This window comes from Felis catus, chromosome B1, assembly GCF_018350175.1.
Source record: "Felis catus isolate Fca126 chromosome B1, F.catus_Fca126_mat1.0, whole genome shotgun sequence".
NCBI lineage: Eukaryota > Metazoa > Chordata > Mammalia > Carnivora > Felidae > Felis > Felis catus.
Window position 1 is genome coordinate 16,069,872 of NC_058371.1, and position 16,550 is coordinate 16,086,421.

Consider the following 16,550-nt stretch of genomic DNA (forward strand, 5'->3'; position numbering starts at 1 on the left):
TTTTAATCTAGTGAATAATTTAGTACTTCTGGGTAAAACTTAAAAAATGACAGTTCAAAATACTTTAACATTTTCATCAGAGTGAACAAAAATGTAAGCTATCTAGTCAGAAAGACGTGTATTTAAATCCTGGCTCTTCCAATGATTATATGACCGTATGACTTGATGTGGGTATTAATGAAATAATCTCCAAGAGTCAGTTTTAAGCAGTTAATTGAGATAATGCATATAGAATGCTCACAGCAGTCCCTGGCATTTGGTACAGAGTTATCAAACATTAATGCTACCATTCATATTGCTTTGTATTATTTTCTAGTTTTTTGACATGCACTAGTATTACCTTCCTAGCTATGTTATATATTATATGACAGGACAGTATTTTATAGACATTTTTATATTCCTTCAGTGTCTTACATAGATCACAGCAGACATTAAATAAATATGTTTCATGAATTGAGAAATGATAAGAATGGATACTTATATTCCAATTTGTGGTTTACAAAATCTTAGTATTTTCAATCTTAAAATCTGCTACTCAAATCAAATTCTAATAAAGAATCCCAAATAGTTTGTCCAAATATTTGTTTTTCTATTTAGGAAGTATTCTTTTTGGAAGGAAAACTAACCCAACCTGAATCCTGTCCATCTCTGGAAACAGAAAAGTTAAAACAAATGAATGACTAATGTGTTAATGATTTCTGCAGCTGTCAGCAGAGGGGAGGCGCTTCATTGTTTCTAAAGTGATAAAGCAAAGACCCCGAAGGACATTAAAGAGTAACAAGCATCCTACAGTCAGGGAAAACCAGGATTGTTCTTCATATTTTTCTATAACTGAAGCCACCCTTAGTTACCATTAGCTTTCTTTCTTGTATGATAGGAGACACAGACAATAACCAGAGAAGGAAGAAAATCAGACAGAGTGAACTATAAATTATTTCAAGATCTTACGAATCACACTTGAATTCTTACACTAGGTATGAGCTTTACCATAAAAAAATTTTTTTAATGTTAATTTTTGATGGAGAGAGAGACAGAGCATGAGTGGGGGAGGGGCAGAGAGAGAGGGAGGCACAGAATCTGAAACAGGCTCCGGGCTCCGAGCTGTCCGCACAGAGCCCGACGCAGGGCTTGAACTCACAGACCATGAGATCACGACCTGATCAAAGATGACGAGATCTTTGAGATCATGAGATCATGACCATGAGCCGAAGTCGGACACTCAACCAACTGAGCCACCCAGGCGCCCCTATATGAGCTTTACCATAAATCTTCATCTTTGTGACAACGTATCACTCTCCCCTTGATAGTTTTCACATTCTATCTAAGAGGTCTAAAATTCCTCCTCTGGACTAGCAAAGAACAGAAGATGGAAGGAGGATTCTACCTTTCATTTAACGTTTTTAAGAATGACCTGCATTTTCTGAATTTGTATACGCATTACTTTTATTTTAAAAATATTTTAACAAAAAAATATTTTAACAGAAGAATTCCTGAATGGAAAGATTATGTTCTACTTTACTGCCTACTTTCTCTCGATTTAAAACTAATTACATATATATGTATGTGTGTGTGTATTCTCAGAAAGTTAAAAAAAAGAAAAACAAGTTAATTCCATTTGAACTCTAGGCTCTAATCCTTATCTATTCCTTATGGAATCTTACTTCTTCCCTAATCTTGCTTCAAATACTCACCTCCCCTCATCCTCTTCTTTCACATACAAAGAAGGCAATTGACATACATTTAAATAATGAAATAATCTCCAGGTGCCTGGGTGGCTCAGTCCTGACTTCCTCTAGGGTCGTGATCTCACGGTTCATGAGTTCGAGCCCCACATGGGGCTCTGTGCTAACATCTCAGAGCCTGGAGTCTGCTTCAGATTCTGTGTCTCTCTCTCTCTGCCCCTCCCCTGCTCAAGGTCTGTCTCTCTCTGTCTCTTAATAATTAATAAGTGTTAAGAAAAAAAATGAAATAATCTCATTTCTTTTAGACAGCAAAGCGAAATATAAATACCCTTACTCACCTAATCACCTTCTCCTTCTACTAAGATTATCGTGGTACTCTTTCATAAAAATAGGATTCATATTATATTCAAATGAATTAAGGAAATATGGCTTAATGAGAGTATTTCAAAATTCACGAATTTAAAAATGAGACCTATTTTTGGAAATTCACAAATTTTAATCGAGTCTATGTAGGGTAGCAAGCATGCCCTCTACTAGATAAAATTACTTTTTCTTTATTATTCCTTTTATTTGTTTCCTTTTTGAATGAGAAGGAAAGGTAATATTTGCCTCCTGAAACATAATGAAAATTGTGAACTTCACCTGAAAGATTAACAGTATGCTTTTAACTCTGAAGCACAGGACTCGATTTTATACAGGATCTTTGCCTTCCTGTTCTACCCACTCAGCACAGCACTATTTCTTTGTTTTGGATTATGTCACTCTAAACTACCAGCAAGCTAAAGTACTGGAACAGAACTCTTTAGTCATCATGCCTGTTGGCCGTCTGATTGGTCTCTGTCACTGGAGATACAGGAATGAAGGAAATGCAAATCATAAGCATTTAGAGGTAATGGACCCTGCCTATGCACTACATCTGACACAGAAATAACCACGAACATGCGTGGGTATGTACACGTGTGTATGCATGCATGTATTTTGATTATGAACAGGCTAGCAAACAGATTAAAAAATATACCAGCTCACACAGAGGAACTATTAGAGCTAATACAGATCTAAAGAAGCATTTGGAAGGTGGCAGATTATAAAATACATATGCAAAAATTAACAGTTTACAAGAGCAAACAGAAAGTGTAATAAAAAATTTCATGCACAGGGTCTCCTGGGTGGCTCAGTCGGTTAAGACTTTTGATTTTGACTCAGGTCATGACCTCACGGTTCCTGAGTTTGACGCGCCACATCGGGCTCTGCATTGACAGTGTGGAGCCTGCTTGGGATTCTCTCTCTCTGCCCCTCCCCTGCTCCCTCGCTTTCTGAAAAAAATAAATAACCTACAAAAAAAATTAAAATTTCATGTACAAAAGCACAGAAATACATAGTTCTGAAGAAAACCACAAAACTTTACTAAGGAAGGGGCACCTGAGTAGCTCAGTCGGTTAAGCATCCAACTTCATTCAGCTCAAGTCATGATCTCATGGTCTATGAATTCAAGCCCCGCATCAGGCTCAGTACTGACAGCTCGGAGCCTGGAGCCTACTTCAGATTCTGTGTCTCCCTCTCTCTCTGCCCCTCCCCTGCTCACACTCTCTCTCAAAAATAAACATTAAAAAAATTTTTTTTTAATTTACTAAGGTAGAATATAAGAAAGCTTGAATAAATGGAAAGACATACCATAAGAAGATAATATTTTAAGACAGCCAAACACTCTCCAACTAAAACATAAATTTGACATACTTCTAATGGAAATTTATAATAGAATTAAAAAAAATTTTTTAAGTTTATTTTTTTATTTAGAGAGACAGAGACAGCATGAGTGAGGGAGGAGCAGAGAGAATCCCAAGCAGGCTCCGTGCTGCCAGCACAAAGACTTATATGGGGCTTGAACTCATGAAATCACAAGGTCATGACCTGAGCTGAAACCAAGAGTCGGATGCTTAACCGGCAGAGCCATCCAGGTACCCCTAGAATTTTTTTAAAAAAAGAAAAAAATAAACAGTCATTATGAGGAATAACTGTAGAAACAGTCAAGAAAAGTTTCGTTTTGGTTTAGAGAATGAAGTGTTAAACATAAATGCAGATGATAAACTCTCCAAACAATAACATAATAAATGATATTTTATAATAAATTGTTTATTTTCCTATTCAGCTTGAAGTTACTTTTTTCACTTCTGCATGAATTAGTATTTGATTTAGAGCTAAATGCCCAAGGCCACTAACCACTGTGAGGCTACACAGCATTTGAAATATGGCCAGTCCAGACTGAGATGAGCACTCAATGGAAAATGTACAACAGATTTCAAAGACTTGGTACACAAAAAAGAAAAAAAAAATCTCATCATTAATTTTTTTTACATTGGTTACATACTTTAAAATGTAGTATTTTGAATTTACTCAGTAAACAAAATAGTTTATCAGCATCTCATCTGTTTCTTTTGACCTTCTTAATATGACTACTAGAAAATTTTGAACTATTCATGTGGCCCACATTTTATTTCTACTGTTCTCAAGTATACTAATAAGATCTTACTATCAAATGGGACAAAAATATTGCTCACATATACAAACTACTAAGTGTATGTAAGAAGAGTAAAACTGGTAATTTTCCACTGTTTATTAAAATAGCTGTAATGTACAACTGATTTCAGGGATGACCGAAGCTGTAAAAAGAGGCTGCTGATAGTTTTCATCCTGGTCATACACGGAATTGTCACTCTACACGAATGGTTTCAACTGTTCAAAAGTAAACCCGGGTTGTGCAAAAAGATAAACACAGAACTGCCATATGATCCAGCAATTCCACTCTTAGGTAGATGCTCAAAGGAACTGAAAGCAGAGACTAGAACAGACATTTATATATCAGTATTCGCTACAAAATTACTCACAAACAGCCAAAAGGAGGAAATAACCCAAGTGTCCATCAACATGTGAACGGATATTCAAACGGGGGTGCACACGTATAATGGAATATTATTCAGCCAGAAAAAGGAATGAAGCTCTGGCACGTGCTACAACATGGATGAACCTTAAAAACATTATTCTGAGTGAAATAAGCCAGACACAAAACCATAAATACTGTCTTATTCCATTTACATGAAACGCAGATTAGGCAAATACAGAGAGACAGAAAGTAGATTAGAGGTTACTTGAGGGGAAGGGGGAAAAGAGGGTTATTAATAGGTACAGGGCTTCTATATGGATGACAATAAAAGTTTTGGCAACAGTGAAAGTGCCACGGAACTGACCACAAAAATGAGTTAAAATGGCACATTTTATATTATATCTGTTTTACTACAACTTAAAAAAATTGGTAAGACACCAGAATCCATTGAATTGTACCCTAAATGATTATGGTATACGCATTGTATCTCAAAAAGCTGTTAAAAAAAAAAAAAGTAACCCCAAAGCTAGGTAACTCGCATATGATTCTGCTACCTGCCTGACCTTGAACAATCCCAATGTCCCAATCAGAGTCTCATTTGCTCCTCCACAACAACAGTAACTATGTCATTAGGGTGCTGTGAGGATGAAATGACCTAAACTTTGTAAAACAGGATACACTATGAACTACTTGCGAAAGAGGCTCCAGAGTCAGCAGGAGAGTCAAAATAAACAAAAAAGGCAAACCCAAATGTTCAGGACATAATTTCAAATCTTCCTAAGTCATGGATGAATCTTAAACAATTGCCATGGTCACGTGCACAGAGCTGGCATGTAGCTCACTGCCCACAGCCTCATTCAGCTTGCTCTGCTGCCACCTACCTGTTGCCACATGCCCGTAAGGGTTTAAGACTTTACTGGTTTTTGTAAATACACCATCCCAGCCGGCTCTTGAGATTAGGGACAACAGTAAAAATTTCTACAAGTGTTAGTACAAGTTCAGGTAAGCACATGGTCAAACAGAACCGTATGGGTGACGAAATACAGTGAGGATGAATTCTGGAAACCGTTTTAATAATTTTAATAATAGCTTTATCAATTATCTTAGCTCTGAATTTATGTGCCCATTAGGGTCTAATTTTGGTTTAAGACACTACCTGTATTTACCTGTGAGTAAATCTTGGCTCAGCCATTTACTCACCAGCCCTGTGTCCCTGGGCTAATTATTTAATCCCTTTAGATCTCTGTCATGTCATCAGTAAAATGTGGATAGAAACAGTACCTACCTGAAAGATTACTGTTAGGATTCAATAAGCTTATATTTGGAGACACTTAGAGCAATGCCCGGCATTTAGGTAAGAGCCCGGTAAACACCAACAATTGTTATGAATGGAGTTTTATGAAGAAAATGATACGAGTAATAGTTTTTAATGTGAAGATTTTCAACAGTCCCTATATTCCTTGGAACATCACAGTTTAGTTATCTGATTCTTAATATCTGATTCTTTTTTTTTTTTTTTCAACGTTTATTTATTTTGGGGACAGAGAGAGACAGAGCGTGAATGGGGGAGGGGCAGAGAGAGAGGGAGACACAGAATCGGAAACAAGCTCCAGGCTCTGAGCCATCAGCCCAGAGCCTGACGCGGGGCTCGAACTCACAGACCGCGAGATCGTGACCTGGCTGAAGCCAGACGCCCAACCGACTGCGCCACCTAGGCGCCCCTTAATATCTGATTCTTAATTCAAGGAGATCACCAAAATTTGACCTCTTTGAGATGTATTTATCCTTTAAAATAAATAATATGTAAACTGTTTCGGTCTTCAAGGATACAATAAAGTAAAACAGATTTGGCTAGTGACTGAATACTTCACAAAAGATACGTGTATCTGACCCCTGGAACGCCGTTTCCTACACTACTGCAGAGATTTAACACACCTGGCCAAATAATACAGCTTTCAGTAATTTCATCTAACGTTCCCTCAAAATCTAGCTTGATGACCAAAAAAAAAACCAACAAAAAACACCTACTGTACTTTCCAGCTCGTGGCTCATTATGTATTTCACACCATACACATCCATACTTACTTTTATATAATTATGAAAATGTGGGTGTATCTGATTTCCTGTCAGTTGGCCTTATAAATCATTACCATTTATTTTCTTTGATGACTAAAAAATTTTAGTTACTTACCAAATTTTCTCTTTCAATCCTTTGTTGTTCCCTCTGCCTGTTGAGGGCACTGTGATATAACTTAGGGGGATGAACAATCGATCTTCTAGGAATCGTACTTCTGCTTCCTGATTTTTCAGCCTGTCTTGAGAGTTCCTTCAAAAGCCTCTGATTTTCCCTATCAATCTGTCTCACCTCCTCTCTTGTGAAAGAGTAGTTTTTCCTTGGTGCTACTGAAGGCTGATCAAAGTGGTGTCTTTGCGGTCCTTTTTTATCTAATTGCAGAAAAGCTAGAGAAGCGAACAAGACAAGGAAAGATGACTGAACAAGGCACATGGCAACGTGACGGCACAAACTGACACTTCAACTCTTAGAAACGGAGACTATGTTAGTGTCATGAAAAGGCACGTATGAAATACTGACATCCATACTACAACTATGTATAAAAAAAAATCAGAGGCAGCCTAGAGTTTCACATTTGGTTGGGTTCTTTGGGAGTAAAAACTATACATTCAACCGTAAAAATATTTTAATAAGAAATGTAGACATCTCCCTAAGGCAGCCTAGTAGCTGGGGAGGTTAGAAACCTCTGGTTGAGTGCACCAAATACACAAATGTAATACAATACTTCAATTGAGACAGTTTGTGAGTTGGAGGGCATACTTAGAAAATAAAATGTTCTCGGGGTGCCTGGCTGGCTCAACATGTAGAGAGGATGCGACTCTTGATCTTGGGGTCATGAGATGAAGCACCACATTGGGTGCAGAGATTATTCAAATAAGCAAATAATCTTAGAAATAAATAAATAAATAAATAAATAAATAAATAAATAAATAAATAAAGTCCTCAGCAATGACTGATGGAAACAATGGCTAACAACTGGCAAAAAAACAAACCCAGAATATTCTGAAACTTTCAACTTAATCTGAAAATACTTTATGGTCTTAATATTGACATTAAAACAAATACTTCTACAGTAAAAATCAAACATTTTATTCCTAATTAAACATAAGCCAAAATGAATACATTATACAAAAGGAGTTTTTAACCAATAAAAATGTTTTGCATACTATTATTATCAAATGAAATTTTACCAACATGCTTAATTCTTAAATTTCACCAATTTTCAGTGACAATTATTACAAAACACTTGTTAAAAGTTTCTAAAAATACTAAGCTTGCTAAATGTTTCAACTTAATTCTGTACTACCAATGAGTACAATGTATCAGATTAACTGACTGGAACATGTGATGTGTTTTTTACAATATTTTTTTAAAGTAGCTGTTATTTGTTTTTACTTGAGTACCTTTAATTCCTTAACTTCCTCAGCATTTTACACTGTTAAATACACTGTTAAATCCACAGAGACATTTTTTAACCCCCATTTTAAAATGTGACTGGTAGGGGCACCTGGGTGGCTCAGTAGGTTGGGTGACCGACTTTGGCTCAGGTCATGATCTCACAGTTTGTGAGTTCAAGCCCTGCATCGAGCTCTGTGCTGTTAGCTCAGAGCCTGGAGCCTGCTTTGGATTCTACCTCTCTCTACCCCTCCCCTTCTCACTCTCTGTGTCTCTCTGTCTCTCAATAATAAATAAACGTTAAAAAAAATTTTTTTTTTAATAAAATAAAAATTAAAAAATGTGACTGGTGCAGAAAAGTCAAATCATTTGAACATGGTCAAAAGAACCAGAAGTCTACCCCCCTATATTTAAACCAAAGACTATCAAAGATTACAGAAATTAAAAAAAAAAAAAGATTAACAGTGGCTTTCTGATACAAAATAAATGAGGGAATTAAAGGTTGGTAATTTGCTGAAAATCATACCAAGTTAATGGTAAAACCCGAAGAACACATTTAGAAAGATATAGGTGCGCTGTTCATAATTATCTTCCTTCCAAGAAATGCACGTTTTGTAGAATTTAATAAGGTTTCTAGATTAATTCTCCCACATATGAAAGCTTTTAAAATTAAATCTTAAAGGGAATTAAAAGCTATTTTCTGAATGGCATTTAAAAAAAAAGTTTTTAGGGGGCACCTGGGTGGCTCAGTCAGTTAGGCATCTGACTCTTGATTTCGGCTCAGGTTATGATCTCGCGATTTCCTGAGTTTGAGCTTGACATCAGGCTCTGCACAGGCAGTGTGGAGCCTGCTTGGGATTCTCTCTTTCCCTCTCTCTGCCCTTTCCCCACTCGTGCTGTCTCTTTCTCAAATTAAATAAAATTGAAAAAAAAATCTTAAAGTTTTCAGAAGTAAAATAAGGCAATAGCAAAAAAATAAGTAAAATAAAGTTCAATCTAATACATTGAAAATAATAGCACTCTAACGCTCCATGATGGAAAAAGTATACATGGAGTACTCATATACTCATGCTAGTTATCACTAGTACATTTTTCTAAAGTGGCTATGTATGCCTTAACATGAGGCATGCTCAAATACTTGATCCTTTGTTTTTCAATTGAAATCTAAAAAAATTTGTAAGTTGAATAAACTTTCAGGAACACATTTATGTAAGTATGTATATAAATATTTAAACTCACATATTTAAGAAACATTGCTTTCCCTAGTTTTCTTTAATGAAACAGTTTTGTTCCAACTCTTTACAGTATTTCAATATCATGCCCATCATCGCTAGAGCCAGTTACTGAGTCATCTAAAACAAGTCACTAGATGTATCAATCAGCTTTGCTTTCACCTAGGCTGAGATACAGACAGCAGTTTTAAAAATTTACATGTGATGCTATCACTGGAAATTTTATTCTAAGCCATATAAGTCCTTACTCATATAATATCTGTTTCTAAAACACACACACACACACACACACACACACACACACACACACACACACACACACACACACAAATCTGGGGGCACCTGGGTGGCTCAGTCAGTTAAGCAACCGACTTCAGCTCAGGTCATGATCTCATGGTTCATGGGTTCCAGCCCCGCATTGGGCTCTGCTGACAGCGTGGAACCTGTTTCAGATCTCTCTCTCTGCCCCTCCCCAACTTGTGGGTGCATGCACTCTCTCTCTCTCTCTCTCTGAAAAATAAATAAACGTAAACAAAAACAAAAACATCCTGTAGGGATATTCATGATCCCTATTAAAAAAACCAATGGTATTTTCTTTTTAAAGTTATTTTTTAGGGATGCCTGGGTGACTCAGTCGGTTAAGCATCTGACTTTGGCTCATGTCATGATCTCAACAGTTCGTAAGTTTGAGTACCACATCGGGCTCCACACTCATGTTGTGGAGCCTGCTTTATATTCTCTCTCTCCCTCTCTCTCCACCCTTCCCTGCATGTGAGCAATCTCTCTTTAAAAATAAATAAACCTAAAAACATAAAGTTATTTTTAAAGGTTTAAAGAAAAAAATCAACACCTGTAGCTGAGAGGTCTCAATGCAAGGAATAACAACTGAATTTATTAAATTTGTCTTCATGAACTTGTCAGATAAGAAATTCTGTGACATTCTTCCCACCCCCTTCCTTTGAATCTGGGCAGGCTTGAAACTGTGTGGACCAAAACAATATAGCCAGAAGTGTGACATTCAAGGCTAGGCAAAGGAGGAGATGCACCCCTTATAGCCCCCCAACCTTGTTTGCTGGAATACTTGTACTTGGGCCCCTGAGCCATCCTGTGTCTGACTAGCCTGAAGCTGCCACGTTGTGAGGAAACTGAACCACATAAAGGGGCCACATGCAGGCATTACGATCCTAGTCTTTCGAGTCATCCTAGGTTGCTGCTTTTACACATCTAAGTTTTGTGTTTTGTTAGCAAAGCAACAATAACTAACACAAAACTGGGTACCAGTAATTGGAGTACTACTGCAATAAAAACCTAAAATACTAGCTTTGAGACCAGAGCTGGAAGGGTCTGGAGGAGACTGCTGATGTAGAGGATGAAGTGACAGAATTTTAGCAAAACTGTTGCCAGTGGTGACTAGGAAAATGGAAAAAATATCCGCCACTGGCGGATTTGGCTAAGTAGATCCCCGTGCAGGATGCTGAGAGTTACTAAAGGTTGATCGTATCCATAATGAAAAAGGAGAGAGAGGAGCTAAAAAGAAGAACCGATCAGTTTTCAGTTAAAACACAGAATACAGAAGAACTAGGACTTATGGGGTTCAAAAATATAACTACTACGCCTTCCTAATCTCTCCTGGCAGAAGCCTGTCCCAGTACTCAAAGAGATATGACCGAGGACCCACAAGCGAGGTTCAGCTGCACTTAGACCTGATTTAGACCCTTGATGTCAAGGTTGGGGGTGGGGGATCTTTGAAAAGGGGAATGTATTTTTTACGTTTGAAGGAATGTAAAGTAGTATGTTGGACTAAAGAGGTTTTGAAACATGTCCATAAGCTACCTGACAGTCCTCCCCTTAGGATGGAGGGTATATGTCCCTCCCTCTTAAATCTGGGAAGGTTTATAACCATTTAAACTAAAGGAATGTGGAAGAAATGATGCTATAGGACTAGCATGATCACATTCTGAGGCTAGGTCATAAAAGGGGATGAGGTTACTGCCTTGTTTCCTTCAACACTGTACGTGGAGCCCTGAGCCACCGTGTTAAGAATAAGAAATCCAGCTACACAGAGGCCATCATATGTGAAGAAGTCGGGATGCATGCAAAGTCTGGTCTTTAAGTCATTGCAAGCCCAGACACCTGACAAATCAATAAATCAGCACCCAGCTGATTCCAGTCCCCAGCTGATTCCAGTCCCCAGCCATCAAGTCACCCTACCCTGGAGTCTCTCCACACCCCAGTGCTGGGCTAATTGGTTATGTAGCAACAGTAACTGGCATTTCATCACTTTAAATATTGTGTAACAGACAAAACACATGTGGACGACATTTATCCCATAAGCAAGCAGTTAAGTTTTCTCTGTGTATGATGTAATCAATCAATCAGTCTTCCCCAGCGATTACGGCTCCGTCCATTTCATGGTCTAGTTCTGTTTTGCTTTTTATCAATCTCTTTGGTAGATCTGTGCTCAGTTTATTAATGTAAAATACTTCTTTGTCCCTTTAGTGGGACAAATTCACTTCTTGAATTCTATTTTGCATACTGTTAGGATTGATACTTCTATTTTCTCCTTGTTAATACCTGCCTAAGCATATCTTTTTCAAGCCTTTATTTTTCCATTCTTCCTACGACTTAAAATGTCTTTTTAGGTTGGATTTGATTTAAATCCTTAAAGATATTCTGATAGCATCTTCTGGTAAGTTGAAACCACCTACTTATACTGTTTGATCTCTTCCTACAATCTTTTTCATTTTTTTAAAGTTTATTTATTTTGAGAGAGTGAGCAAGTGAGCAGAGGAAGGGCACTGAGAGGGAGACAATCTGAAACAGGCTCCGTGCTGTCAGTACAGAGCTCAACATGGGGCCTGACGTCACAAACTGTAAGATCATGACTTGAGCCAAAATCAAGAGTCTAATGCTTAACTGACTGAGCCACATAGATGCCCCATCTTTTTTTTTTAAATACTTTGTTATTTTTTTCCATTGTTTCCCCTTTAGAAAGACTGTTAATTTTTTTTCCTCTAATGCACTGCAAAGCAAATATTCTAATTACTTCCTTCTAGAATAGAAGTTACGTTTTTTTGGTCTCAGGACCCTTTTGCACACCTAAAGATTATTGAGGACCCCAAAGAATGTTTATGTGAGCTATATCTATCAATATTTACTATGTTAGAAATTACAAGTAGGGGGCACCTGAGTGGCTCAGTCGGTTAAGCGTCTGACTCTTGATTTCAGCTGAGGTCATGATCTCAGGGTCATGGATCAAGCCCATGTCGGGCTTGGCACTGATAATGCAGAGCCTGTTTGGGATTTGTTCCCTCTCTCTCTGCCCCTCTGTGGCTCACGATTGCTCTCTCTCAATCAATCAAATAAAGTAAACATTAAAAGAAATTTTAAAGTAGGGTGTGTGGGTGGCTCAGTCGGTTGAGGGCCCCGACTCTTGACTTTGGCTCAGGTCATGATATAACAGGCATGAGATAGAACCCTGCATGGGGCTCTGTGTTGTGTGTTAAACCTACTTGAGATTCTCTCTCTCAAAATAAACTTCAAAGTTAAAAGTAAAAACATTTAAAGATCTTCATTTATCTGGAAATAATAAACCCGTGATAGGTTAATAGTTCTTTTACAAAAAAAACAATAATTGGCGAGGAGAATGGCAGATTTAATTCTTGCAAATATTTTAACGCCTGCCTTAATAGAAGACAGTTGGATCCACGTCTGCTTCTGCATTCAGTGTAGTGTGCTGTCTGTCACTGTAGTACAGCCCCTAGAAAAGCCACTGTGCACACGAGACAGGAGACTAAGGTAAAAGGCAAATTTGTTTTATTAGTGGAAATAGTGGGGTCCTGCAGCTACTCTCCAAAAAAATCACTGAGCTCTATTTCAAGTATTATGTCCTTCATCTACGAGTCTGGTGCCTCTGGCTGATTTTAGCTTTTCTCCAAAGGTACTAATACTTGGTAGTGAGCTGACAATGTCTGAGATTTCCTACTCACCTATCTGAACCTTGTTCGCTGAAGCCTGCCAGTAAAGGGATGAGGTGCTGCCTGGGGGGATGGGGCAGGAGCTACTCTCAGGACAGGCAGCCTCTTCCCCAGGAGTGTAACAGGCCCACGCCCTCCCCTGCAGTAAGGTGCTTGCTTCATTCCCGGGTGGTGCTATCAGCTGAACAGTAAGTGCAACCACTTTCTTCACTCATCAATGCTGCCTTAATCCTATCTTTCTCTTACATTAGTTGTTCTTCTCAGGATACATCCTCTCATGATGTATCTAATTATTTCACATAGAATCTAGGTGGTACGTTTCCAAAATGTGTCAATTTTGCCCTGCAGATTCTTCCTAAACTGACCTAATTTCACCTGTACAAAGTACGAAACATACCTTCCAATGTGGTCATGTCCGTTTATTCACTGTTCTCCAAACATGAGATTCATGCCATAACCCAACGCATAAACTTTTGTTTACTCCACTTTCAAAATGTCCTCTCTGCCTGCCTATTCGGTGCTTTACAGCCCAAAGCCGAAGAACTTAATTCCAACCACACCTTATGAACATTTAAATAGTCAAGGCAGACTTGGGGTGGGGTGGGAAGTCTCCCCAAAGCAGCCACCTAATTGAGCTAAAAGAGGCTGAAATATTTAGAAATCCTACTAAACTTTCAAGGTCTACTTTAAAGTAAGATACCTAAAATAAACAAATAAGAAAATAAATAGGTAACTAAATAAATCAAGCCAGACACTTAAGAATGCTAGTCCACACTAATCTTCCCTTCTAATAGTTCTCATAGAACCCCAGAACTCTGAACTTAGAATATACCTTAGCAACATACATCAACTACCTAATCCTACAAATGAAGAAACTAGGGCACAGTTAACTGCTTGTCTATGGTCACATGGATGAGACCCAGAAGCCAAAAATCTTCTGATTCCACTTCTAGAATCTTCTTCACTACATTTTGTAAGTAACCAAGTTTAATATTGTATCACTGTTCTCTGGCCTATAACTGGGAGACTTGATTTTACATTCTTTGGTTAACCTTTGTTTCCCAGGCTTAATATTTTATAGTTCAAATTTACAAACTTGTTAACAAGTTTATTTGAAACCAGTAAATAACATTAACACTGTTAGCTGTGCAGGCATCCCTCACTATCTGAACTCTGGCCCAATAGTTCCTCTAATAGCTCACTAAATTTTTAATCAAAACAATAAACCATTTTAACATGATGTTTAAATTGAGAGGGTGCAGAGTATGCTGTGCTCCCACCTCAGCTGTTCTCTGATGGTGTCACATCTCCTGCTCACAATTTCTTTTTTTAAATTTTTTTTAATGATTATTTATTTTTGACAGACAGAGGATGAGCGAGGGAGGGGCAGAGAGAGAGAGAGAGAGAGAGAGAGAGAGAGAGAGAGAGAGAGAGAGAGACACACACACACACAATCTGAAGAGGCTCCAGGCTGAGCTGTCAGCACAGAGCCCGATGCGGGGATGCGGGGCTGGGAACTCACAAGCCGTGAGATCAGGACCTGAGCCTAAGTCGGATGCTTAACCGACTGAGCCACCCAGGCACCTCTCCTGCTCACAATTTCTGAGCTGTGGTATGCATTGCCACTGTTGTCTTCTTCATTTGAAGTGGAAAAGATTATGAAGAAATTAGTTGAGTCTAAGAGGCCTAGAAGAGCCCAAAGAGTGTAAGTTGAAAGTGATAAAGTATATTGAGAAATGCGTGCAGAAAAGGCATAGATAGGCTAGCCATGCACACATCTCTATCTTACCAGGTCCAATATTTTAGTTTTACGGGGAAAAACCAAGAATCCTTACAAAAATATTCTTGGATCTGAAAAACAGTGGGTCAATCGAGCACGAATAATAATTTTGAAAGACAGAAATACTTTTTGCAATAGACTGTTGGCCATGATTAGTGTTTCAAATCTTTTACTGTTAAAGGAGTGCCTGGGTGGCTCAGTCAGTTAAGTGTCCGACTCTTGATTTTGGCTCAGGTCATGATCTCACAATTCATGAGTTCAAGCCTGGCATCAGGCTCTGTGCTGACAGTGTGGAGCCTGCTTGGGATTCTCTGTCTCCCTCTTTCTCTGCCCCTCCCCTGCTCGCACGCTCTCTCTCAAAATAAACTTTAAAAAAATTAAAAAGTAAAGTATTTTAGTGGTAATAAAGGAACCCTTGTGGATTAAGGGCTCCAGTAACAGATGTACCAAGTGGCAAAATGCCACCTTTGTTCCTGTACCTTTAAAAGCTCTGAGCACTACTTATAACCAGGTCACTCAGATCAGGGTTCCCTACCGTGCAGCAGTATGAATAAATTTTCCTCCTACATTTAGCTCAGTTTCTGTGTTTAAACAGTATTTCACTCCTTCAATTATATTTGGAGGAGAAACTTTTTAGGGATCTGGGGTGGGAAAAATGTTTAGGCTTTCTATATCCAATTAAGTTTCCAAAAAGAATTAGACAGGAATAGTGAGAGATACCTGTATGTTTCTTCAGCGAAACCAAATAGTTTTTTGTGTCTTGAATCTCAATACTAGGGTCCTTGGAGACCGGTATCTGCATCAGCCAAGGTATCACCACCAAGCTGACTAGAAATGTAGTTCCTTGGGTTTTACTCTAGATTTAATGAACCAGAATCTGCATTTTAAGAGGCTCTCCAAGGACTTGTATGCATATTAAAGCTTTAGAAACCTTGGCCTTGTGGATCCCAATTAGCATACATTTCTACTTTCCTCCTCCTTTTTTTTTTAAAAACGTATTTATTTATTGAGAGAGAGAGAGAAAGAGAGCCTGTGCATGCGTGAGTGAGCATGCACACGTGACTGAGTGGGGGAGAGGGGCAGAGAGAATCCTAAGCCAGCTCTGTGCTGTCAGTGCACACAGGCCTAGATCTTAGGAACCCAACCGTGAGATCCTGACCTGAGCGGAAATCAAGAGTCAGTTGGACACTTAACCACCCAGATGCCCCTCCTCTTCATTTCTTCTTAACAAGTCTTCCCACCCCACTTCCCTTTTAAAGACACCTACCTATCCCTTTCCTACGAAGCCCTGTCCTTAAGGGGAAGATTCCTTCCGTTCTCCTGACTCCCACCCCTAACTCTAGGGTGAGTGACCAGCCCACAATAATCCCATTCCTCTTGCCAATGAATGTTTTAGGAACAGGAGTGTTACCCAATTCTGGGCAGTGAGACGTGAGTCAGTTGAGAGTGCTTCTTTAAAGTTTCCTCCATTCTGAAAAGCCAGAGGAAGAAAGTTTCCCTTTGCCTGGACATCATCATGTCTGGATATGAAT

The 16,550-nt window shown here is 38.5% G+C and overlaps 1 protein-coding gene and 1 long non-coding RNA gene across 4 annotated transcripts in view; both read right to left on the minus strand.

Moving 5' to 3' along the window:
- The window catches only part of CFAP97 (cilia and flagella associated protein 97), a 42,895-nt gene that overhangs the window by 8,070 nt on the left and 18,275 nt on the right, over positions 1 to 16,550 (minus strand). For all 3 annotated transcript variants that reach the window (XM_045056827.1, XM_045056828.1, XR_006597323.1), the window contains exon 3: positions 6,752 to 7,020. In XM_045056827.1, the coding sequence (XP_044912762.1) occupies positions 6,752 to 7,020 (269 nt within the window). The remainder of the gene's footprint in view (positions 1 to 6,751; positions 7,021 to 16,550) is intronic.
- Positions 12,818 to 14,652, minus strand: LOC109499495. Its single transcript, XR_002156774.3, has 2 exons — positions 13,636 to 14,652; positions 12,818 to 13,054 (listed from the first exon to the last, which is right to left on the minus strand). It is a non-coding gene; the product is annotated as an uncharacterized LOC109499495 (long non-coding RNA).